Source organism: Solanum lycopersicum, chromosome 6 (genome assembly GCF_036512215.1).
Source record: "Solanum lycopersicum chromosome 6, SLM_r2.1".
In the NCBI taxonomy this organism is placed as follows: domain Eukaryota; kingdom Viridiplantae; phylum Streptophyta; class Magnoliopsida; order Solanales; family Solanaceae; genus Solanum; species Solanum lycopersicum.
This window is the reverse complement of record NC_090805.1, coordinates 38,298,628-38,308,652: the sequence shown is the minus strand read 5'-3', so window position 1 is coordinate 38,308,652 and position 10,025 is coordinate 38,298,628. Positions and strand designations below refer to the sequence as shown.

The 10,025-nt window shown below is 35.4% G+C and overlaps 1 protein-coding gene across 4 annotated transcripts; it reads right to left on the bottom strand.

Annotated features, from left to right (window-relative positions):
- Positions 1–738: 738 nt before the first annotated feature.
- On the bottom strand, positions 739–9,405 carry LOC101261033 (RNA-binding protein 1). Of its 4 annotated transcripts, none has more exons than XR_011221752.1 (8): positions 9,063–9,405; positions 5,475–5,596; positions 5,162–5,399; positions 5,025–5,086; positions 4,862–4,943; positions 2,803–3,110; positions 1,186–1,412; positions 739–956 (listed from the first exon to the last, which is right to left on the bottom strand). XR_011221752.1 is itself a non-coding variant. In XM_004240915.5 (7 exons), exons 1-6 carry the CDS (start codon positions 9,169–9,171, stop codon positions 3,007–3,009), a joined length of 717 nt encoding a protein of 238 aa, XP_004240963.1. In that variant the 5' UTR covers positions 9,172–9,405; the 3' UTR covers positions 2,391–2,752; positions 2,989–3,006. The 4 variants fall into 4 exon arrangements, 1 of the variants encoding a protein (XP_004240963.1); XR_011221751.1 differs by having other exon boundaries at positions 2,989–3,110; XR_741975.4 differs by lacking the exon at positions 2,803–3,110.
- Between the last annotated feature and the right edge of the window lie 620 nt (positions 9,406–10,025).

Genomic DNA, 10,025 nt, shown 5'->3' with positions numbered 1-10,025 from the left:
TCTTTTCTTCCATAAGTCTATGGGTGACATTTTGATTTGGATTTTCATACATTCTTTACCAAATACACAACAAATTTAACATTGATTAAAATTAAGTAGCAAAACTAAAGATAACAATGACTTCACATTTAAGTAAAAATCGATAAATTAATGTTATTTTTTTTAATGTATGATACTCTCTCTATTCCTAATTACTTGTCTACTTTTAAATTGGCACACCAATTAAGAAAAAAATAATTAATATCGTAATTTACCATTTTGCCCCTATTAACTATGGAATGGATGATTTAAAAACTAGTTCTAGCATTTTCAAAATAATGAATAGAAAAAAATTATTTTTTCTTGATTTGTCAATAGACAAGTAATTAGTGACACCTAAAAAAGAAAATGTGGACAAATAATTAGGAATAGAGGAGTGTGTTAAGTAAAAATCTCAACTCATCCATTACAAATCTATTATTTCAGTATATACATTTTACCGTGTTTTTTATAATTACTAGCAACCCTAACCGAAGAAAAAAAATTATATGGATTGTATTTGGTGGAAAACTAATTATTGAAGCCATTCATTATCGATGATAAAGTCGTTAAATTGAGCAAAATAGATGTGGACTCACTGAAAAAAAATTGTTATTTGCTTCTTTAAGTTTTGCACGCCCTTCGTAAAATGTCTGACTCCACTACTACACCTAGGTCTCTTCTCATTGAGCAGATTCAATATATAGAAATGACCATAAGTAAAAGTAACATATAATACTAAATATATGTGCATATAATGTACATTTATTTTCAACCCATTTACACATAGAAGCTGTATCTGCCTGCAGCATGATACAAGTCAAAGCCAGCAAAAGATTCATCCATTGAAACTTGAGTTTGCAAAACTAATCATTCAAAAAGCTAAACCATAAACACTGTTGGCTCAAGCTGTTGATCCCACCCCAAAGGCTATCAATCTGCAGAACAACAATGTGACTAAAATTATAGCAATGTGAATTGAGATTTCTCTCAGCTCAAATTAGTCCTAAACAAACCAATAAAAATCGAAGTATATAAACAGGTCTCCACAAAGACAAAAAAAACCAAGGTATCCAAGAGTACTTTTTCATTTGTAGCAGTAAAGAAATTATCTGAGTAAAGGCATGTCAAACAATACAGGACTAAAAGAAAGTGTGTGTTAATTACCCGAATGTGCTCTTTGTAGGCAGGTGTGAGTAACTGCAACTGTACCTTGAACAACTATCGATGAAATAAGCAATACGAAAACGAGATCAAGGGAGAAGAATTCATCCCAGTAGGCCACATTCTATAAGCACACCATTTGTAGGATCACAGTTCTTGCCATGCCAATGGCTGTCTCCAATCCATAGCCAAATCGTCAATGAATGATATTCAGCAACTCTACTGTACACCTTCAAACAGAAATCAGGCATCAGCTTCAACAAGTTGGTTAGCTACTTTTGTTGAGGCAAATTTCAGCTTCTTGATGCACATTACATCTGAAGCAATTGCTTTTACCTCACTCAGGCTTTGTAAAGATAAGGGTGAATAAATCGCGCCTATTTCTAATTACACTATCCAATCCTAAATTCGCGTCAAATAGAAGTTCATTTTTAAATTTAGATTCATAGTTGGATATATTAACCCATCGAAATTAGCTGCTGAGTTTATTTGGCAAACTAAAATATTCTCATTTCATTGGCTAAAGTGGGCGTACGCATTTTGACAACTGTTCGAATATGTAAATAACAAATTATTTGACGCTTCTTTTTAGAAGGAAAATAATATATGGTGAGCTTTCTTTTAATTGTAATTATAATCCATTTAGACTTCCAAAAAAAATAAAATCTAGCAGTCAGGCTCTGCATTTGCTTCTTTTACTCTCAAGAATTTCATTCACAGTGAGCTTCTAATGGACTGAGCAAAGCTGCTTAAACATTCAACCCCCAGAGCATATTGAATAGGCTCTGTAAATTTCAAAAACGCTCATAACCACTGAAGAATGAAAATAAACAAATGGGATTTCAGATGGATTTTTTCAAGATAGTTAACCACTTTTTTAACGGTAAGAGGGAGGTCATTCAGAATGTGTCATCTCCGGAATGGGGGAGGTGGAGTCAACTAATTTTTCGTTTCATAGCCTCCAAATAAAAACACACCACCAGCACCAAGCCCCGCCTCCCAAAATAGTTTCTCGCGGAGAAGGTAACTGAGAGTCCAAAACCGTCAAGAAATAGAACCATGGGAAGGCACTTTCTACCAGGGATTGTTCCCATCAACTTTAAAAGTCTCCAGACCTAAACAACAGCAATCAGACAATCGAAAATGAAAAGCCTCCCAGTAGATGGGTGGTACCATCGAATGCCTACTTCATCATAAGTTGTAGCGAATTTAAAAAGGAATTCTAATATTCATGTCATGATCAGACAAGCAACTTATCAAACTGCTTAAGAGCAGGTCGACTTAATATTACAGGTACGTGTTAATATACTATGCGCAAGATTCAAGGTAAACCATCTCTCGTCCATCCAGATATAAAATTTAACACATGGGGTCCAGTAAAGTTGAGGTTGAAACGAAAGCTAAACGCATTCTTAGCAACTACCACTTCCTCCCCCTAAAATAAAATAAAACCCAGCATTTTCGAGGTGGTCCTAACGAAAGCGCCCGATCAGAAAAACACGTCGCACAAGAAACTGCAAAGCCGGCATAACGTCGCTAAGTATTATATATCTCCGAACTTGGGCAAGTCCTACACAGAAGTATAGTTCCACAGTTTAGTTTGAGTTATGAACTTCGTACCATATGTTATGGCCATCAACTAAGTTGCACGGACTCTTCACTTTCGATGCCGCACCCGTGTCGGATTCTCCAAAAATACACTACTTTTGGAGAATCCGACACGCACCAGTTGACATTTTTGAAGGGTCCGAGCAACATAGGCCATCGATAATAATGGGTCAAGCGCAGCGAAGTCTAGCATGTCACCTGTAAATACGCATAGTTTCAACGTTTTCCACGATGCCCTCCACCTGACCTAGCACCAGGATTGCGAGAAAATTGCAGCTTTAAGCTAACTGAATCACGCTCATGCTCATCGAATTTATAACCTGCAAGATTTAGTTTTACTACACCATCGCAACAAATTTCTCTTTCAGGGATGACTAAATGTACACCAGCAACATGTGATATTGTATACATTATCGGAAAATTGGATCTGGGGTTTGCTTTCAAGCGGAAAAGGTTCAGCATGCAACCAACAAACGAAATGACGAGGTATTCCCCATGTTGTGGCAGAGTCAAAGGCACATGCAGAGCTGTGCAAGAGAACAGCTTCCAGATGTCCTTCAACTGCTATCAAAAGTTTAATCCCCTCAAAATTGCCAGAAGACCAAAATTTTAAATGCAATTCACACCCCTAAATAAGATGAAAGGACTGCAGAAGAAGAAGAGAAGAATTAACCACTAGACTTGTGCACGGGAGGAAGGAGGAAGCCTAGTTTCTAGATTGAGCTTCGGAGACAGACTACCAAGACAAACTAATCTTGTTCAATGTGTTTAAGCACTAGGCATTTGTCCATAAACAACTCCACATAATAACTAAGAGTTTGGTAATTTACAGAGCTACTATCTCCCCAGCACAGCTTTATCTTAAGAAATTTAGAATATTCACGAAACACCGATCCTGTTTAGTGCTATTCGGATGATAAATTCAGGATTCTCCACAACCAGCACTGAATAATGAGGTACCCATGTCATCAGCTCTAAAGAACACGTGGAGAAGTTTCTTATCAATAGCTCTGACAACAAAAAGAAATGGTCGAACCACAATTTGCACTAGTGATGAGATAAACTACGTTCAAAGGAGATCTGGAGAAAATGCTGAAAAAATGGCCCAAGAATCTCCATAAATTCAGGAGGTGGTGTCACTTCCCACGAACACATTCCTCAAACTATATTAGAGAAGAAGTTGTAGAGGAGACAAGTTAGTATGGCACTCACAAGGCTGGAAGGAACAAGGTGAAAATGTAACCAAATGTGAGGAACCAGCATCGTCAGGATAATTACAAAGAGAATGTCCCGGGTAACCAAACTCAGGAAAAGAAAGATACCAATCCACTTAGACTTGCCAATAAAAGATTGTTCCCGTTTGTTCATACGAAATTCACTTTTTTCAAATGAAAATTTCAAAACAACAGTTGGTTATACATTTGGAAGAGTTTTTTCAAAAAGAATTTGAAGATGAGTTTCAAATTCAAAAAGTGGATGACCAGTCTTTCAAGAGGAAATTTTGTCAACTTTTTTGAAGTCAAATGCATGTCCAAACGCAACTCGATTTTCAAATAACCTTTTTCAAATATCACAGTTTTTTATGTCCGATTGCCTACTTAGAATTATAGAATCGTAAATAAAGCGTGCCAGTGTAGGAGAAAGTAATCTATTTTAGAGGTTTTTGCAAGTGCGCACAATTTGACAGGATTGCATATGAATTATTATCACATCTTCTATGCCCAAACACCCAGAAAGAGTTATAATCCTAATTTTGCAACTTAGAAGCAAAAATATTTCTTCTTGCTCTTGTTTAAACATTGAAAACCTCAATCTTATATCCCTCTATCCCAACTTATATGGCGCACTTCCCTTTCTCTGTAGCAAAAAGTGTGACATTTTTACATTTACAAAAATTTAAAATTCCAATTTTACATTAATCAGACAATTGTGTCCGGTCAAACAGTACCAAATAAATTGAGATCAAGGGAGTACTTGTGTCTGCAGGTTACCAAAAGGGGCAAGAATATGAAGGCCAACTGTATTAGTAGCAGTCACGAGATGTGACTACAGAAGGGTTTGTCAAGCTCACCTTGTAATGCATCCATTGCAGTAGCTGCATGAAGGGGACTAACGAAATCAACAAAGCAAAGAATCAAAGGATCGCCTCCAGCCTGCATAAGTTGATAGAGCAGTGAACCCAAAATAACAGTATACAGAACTAGAACTCGATAAGATGTGGAAGGTATTCTTACATGTCTTGATCCTTTTGGTACCAGCCTAACTTCTTTGTAACCTAAAAAAGGGCGGAATAAATCTGCAAAAACTTAAGGAAAAAAATAGATTGGGCCATATGACAATAAGAAAAGAAATTCTTGCCACACAAGGATACGTGACACCTCTCTTCTTGTACAATCCGCAGGCAAACCCTCTACAAACAATGTACTGCTAGCATCCGGAGGAAGGGTAGCTTCTGGTCTGCCAGCTACCATTCCAACATTCCTGCTTTTAAAAGCTAGCGGGTCGGATCCCCCAATGCCCATAACACGTGGATCATCGATAGGGGGATGGCCACTAATTCCACTATGTAAGGATCTTGCAGACTCACTGGCAACATGGGAGGAAATTTGCTGGAAATTTTACGACTATATTAGACCTATACAGCATCAAGAAACCAATCTCAAAATAAAATAAAAATTAAGTACCCCACTACGGAGGTAGCGCTCATAGGATGCTTCAATAGGATCTGCGTCTCTCCCGACTCGAGGCATTCCCCTTTCAGCATCACGGCCATAATAACCAGGATATTCAGGACCACTTGGAGCATCTAAAAAGGGAAAAACACCAAAAGAAATTAATTGCAGAAAGAGAGAAGGAAACACTAAATTGTGTGTCAGGCTGCCAGCAACTTATATTTTTTCCTGGTAATATGAGAGCACAAACAAACAAGAAAAAAATAGTAAAATCAAGCTAACAAAGTGCAACAAATATCAGCATGAACATGAGATAACCAAACCTGAAAGTTGAAACAATTTTTACCCTCATTTCCTAATAAACTTTTTAAGGGTTTGGTTAAAGAAACTTTGTAGTAATGCAGAGTTGCAACTTAAAATCGTCAGTACCAGTGGGCTGTGGACTAGCACAATCCTAGCAAATAATATCATTGCACTTCCATACTTTTCATTGATAAACTGATACTTACAACAACTAGTCAACTACTACACATCAATTCTAAGCTAGTGAATCAGTTATACGCATCATTATTGTTCATTAGGGGTGGGTAATTGATCGATTCAGTTCTGTTTTAAAACTTCGGTTAGGTGTGTTAGTTACTCAGTCCATTTCAATTTGATTGCCTGGTGGCTAAAGAAAACGACTGAACCTTCTTGTGTTAATTTAAAGATATGTTGAATACACTAAAATGTTCTTTAATCTTGTGGTCTTAAACATGCCACATGGAAAGTTGAAATTAAAGAGTATGCCGGGAAAAAGGAAAGAGACTTTATTCTTGAAACAAACTAAAAGGAAAGTAAGACGAGCAAAATTGAAAAGGAAGGAGTATTAGTTTTTGAATATATGAACTGATCAGTGATCATCGAACAGAAAATTACTCAGTTGGGTTTTTATCATTTCAGGCCACTGCTGTTCCACCCCATTTTAGCTCATGTCGAATGTTCACTATTTTTCTTGAACCCTCCTTTCCCCTTGAGACCTTATAATGATTTTGAATTGAGGACTAATTTCAACTTACCTATATTGGTTTCTGAATACCACCCTGCATGACTGCTATCGTCTATCTTGACATATTGAATATACTTACTCTTCTATAAAACCCCTGCAACATATAGTCTTGGATTATATTTGGGTTTTGTGCAAAATGGACTTGTGCTTAAGGCACACCTCGTCTTTCCACCCTAAACTGAGCATAAATCATCAAATAGCTTATACACCCTCAAAGCAGATTGATTACTAGAATTAAATTTGTTCAAGGAACACCCTGGCAACCCCTAGATTCACCCTTGGTTGTAACACAAGTTTTCATTTTTCAATGGAGAATTTTGTTTTTCCCGTGACGCAGCAAGTAATAAGACAGGTATAAGCAAAAGAGAACTATATATTATCACGAAAAACATCTCTACAAATGATATGGATACAGAATAATGCACTTGCATTATCAAATATTATTGGAACAAGAACAAAAAGGCAATTGATAAAAATGGATCAGTAATGATAAGTACATAAAATTGTTTGAGATAACATTCAAGATTATTCATAGCAACGAGTACTTATTACGGATCATTAATTTATTTAACACAGTTTTTTTGAAGCATTTAAGCTTATCCTACAAAAAAAACTGTGAAATCATAATAACTGAAATAAATCGCTTCTCAATACTTATTTTGTCCCAATAAAATGAAATCTTGACCGACTTAAGAACATAGAGGTTGTATTTATGAGTCCAAAAGCATAAGTAGGAGTTTGCTACTCAACATATGCATTGGTTCAACTCTTGTTGTCTCCTTATTAAGTTACACTACCCTTTAAGTTTAAGAATATGAGAAATAGGACCTCTGCTTTATCTGAATGAGTGACTGTTGGTGTTTTGACTAAACTAAAGTGCCACGTGGCATGACGACTTGAATTCTCCAAAGATGGTTTGTTCTGTTGGGTAAAATAGTTCAATTCATCGAAACATTTTTACGGGGAACGGGAGATACAGTACACCACCATTTCAGCTAATAGAGCTGCTCCATTTCATTTGAATTACATAATAACCCTTATGACTAGAATTGCAAACAGATGCCGAAGATCAATCTCTCCCTCATTAATTGTAAAGGAGTTGATTGTACAAGTACTTTTAAAGTTAATTATCTCCTTTCCCATACAAGGCTTAGTGAAATAATCACATTCCAACATGCCTTACCTCTACAACTTTATGCCTAATTCCTACTTCTACAATAACAATCACTTGTTATCCATTTTTATCTATCCACAATACCATAATTTATAAAACGTGCTGCAAATCTCTCCAACCTTTTCCTCTTTACATTCAGTGTCTTGTAGGCATGCAATACCACTTGTCCTTTCTTTTAAGGTATACAGGAACCCTACCAAATGTTCAATCAGTGTTTAGGCAGAGTCAGCTTCATCGCTTAAGGTTAGCATTACTGACAAGACTTATATTCATTGTCTTTTTTGTAACAATATCACAAAAGAAGGAATTTATTGTCCCAGGTATCATATATCATCAGTGTTAATCCAAACATTACTGCTTGTCAAGGAAGAATTGCTAAAGTTTATGTTTTAGTATTGATTTTGCTTGTACTGTAAAGAATTTTGTGGTATCTACATTGGTCTTTAAATTGAACATCTGCTTATATATATTGTCGTGGAAGGTTTATCTCACGATTCGCTTGAGTGAAGCAAGGCCTTGTTGCCTTTTTACGCTTCACGCTCCCTTGAACACTAATTTGAACTACCTACCTGGACAATCACCTTTTATCATCATCTGTCCATGATGGTCGAACCATTTCCTATCTTGCACCACACCGGAGGTGTCAATTGTTCATGATGCAGGAATCCTTGCTCATGTCCAGGTGACAATGTGATGGAATCCTAGTTCCTTTTTAGCTAGTTTTACACCGACTGTCAAGCTCAATGGGAAATTGTAGGTTCACCACTACTAAATAATCCCATACACCAAAAAGAGCCAACTAATGAATAAAGACCAAAATAAAGCTCTAGCATCGAGCCAAAAAAAAAACATATTGCCCTATTAGGGGGACTACAAACATATGCTACCATTTTTTTTATTTCCTCCACTTTCTACAGTAATATCAAAGACATTCTTGGTGAATATTCCCCCAATTCCAACCATAAGTATATCAAACCAACCAAAACAAAAAAAGGCATAAAATGAAGTTTTTTACTGAAGAATTAAATGAATGAACCTTTTCTACAAGCCATAAAAATTTAGTTTTTGCTACAGCTTTTTTTAATTTCCTCCACTTACTTCTCTAATACCAAATACATTCTTGACGAGTATACAAGACATTCCGGTGAGTTACCTCCCAATTCCTACCATAACTATATCACACCAACCGCAACAAAAAAAAAGGCATAAAAATATGTTTTTGAGTGAAAGAGTAAACGAATAAACTCTAATTTCTACGAGCCATAAAAAGTTTTTAAGTTTTGGACTGAAACCCTAGTTTCTACAAACCTTTCTAACTGAGCAAAATATGTGCCGAAATCTTAAATTATTTAAACACGTAGAAAGTTGATGTAGATACCGTATTCGCTGCGAGGACGTTTCGCCACGAATGGAGCAAGAGCCGCCGACGCCGCCGGAGCCGCCTGCTGCTGCCCACCGCTGGTGTATCTCCAGTAAGCATCCGCCATGTTACTCCACCGAGAGAAAAGTATAGAAAATTTCTACTAGAATCGAAGAAGAGAAGGGAGATAGTGCCCACTTTCTGCAAATCCGATAATTTAAAGGAGAGACTAGACGATGAATTGAAAAGCAAAATGAGGAATTTTGTATTTACTACTCTAAGCCCGACATTTAAGTACAAGGTCTGGGGTTCGAACCAGGCAACATCATTTTTTATATTTGTTTTTGTTTCAAACTCATTTGAAGAGTTTGACACTTTTAGTAAATTTATTATATTTTGTATTATTTCACCTTTTATTTTATATAAAATAGTTTTAAATTTTATAAAAGAAAATAGTTTTATATGATTAAAAACATTATTATTATTATTATTATTATTATTATTATTATTACTATTATAAGAAAACCCTGTCTGTGTACATAAATGAATTTTTACTTTAAAAAATATTAATTAAGTACTACTTAATTAAGTGTAGGTTGTAGCAGTATATATGATTTTACAAATTTTAATTTTTGATTTATCTATGTATATTTTATCTGTATAAAAAAATTATTTTGAATTTAATGTTAGATCGTTAATATTATATCTATAACAAATAAATATCATTAATTTTGAAAAATTAAAAATATCATAAATAAATATTTTAAATTTCAAATAATGATGATTGGACTCGCGGAGATCTAGGGCTTCTTTTCTAGTTTTCTGAAAATGAAAACTTATTTATATATATGAGAGATTGTGCTCCCTCAATCCGAAATTAATTCTAAAGGCCTGTTTGGCCATAAATTTTTCAAATAATATTTGGAAAAAATTTGGCAAATAATGTTTGTTCATACAATTTGTCATTATTTGGCAAATATT

Excerpts from the sequence above, each read along its gene's own strand:
- LOC101261033 (XM_004240915.5), bottom strand. The coding sequence starts at position 9,171 with ATGGCGGATGCTTACTGGAGATACACCAGCGGTGGGCAGCAGCAGGCG. Across the intron at positions 5,597-9,062 it reads ACGTCCTCGCAGCGAATACG|ATGCTCCAAGTGGTCCTGAA; the intron begins GTATCTACATCA and ends TTCCCTTTTTAG. Across the intron at positions 5,087-5,161 it reads TACAAGAAGAGAGGTGTCAC|ATTTATTCCGCCCTTTTTTA; the intron begins GTATCCTTGTGT and ends AAGTTTTTGCAG.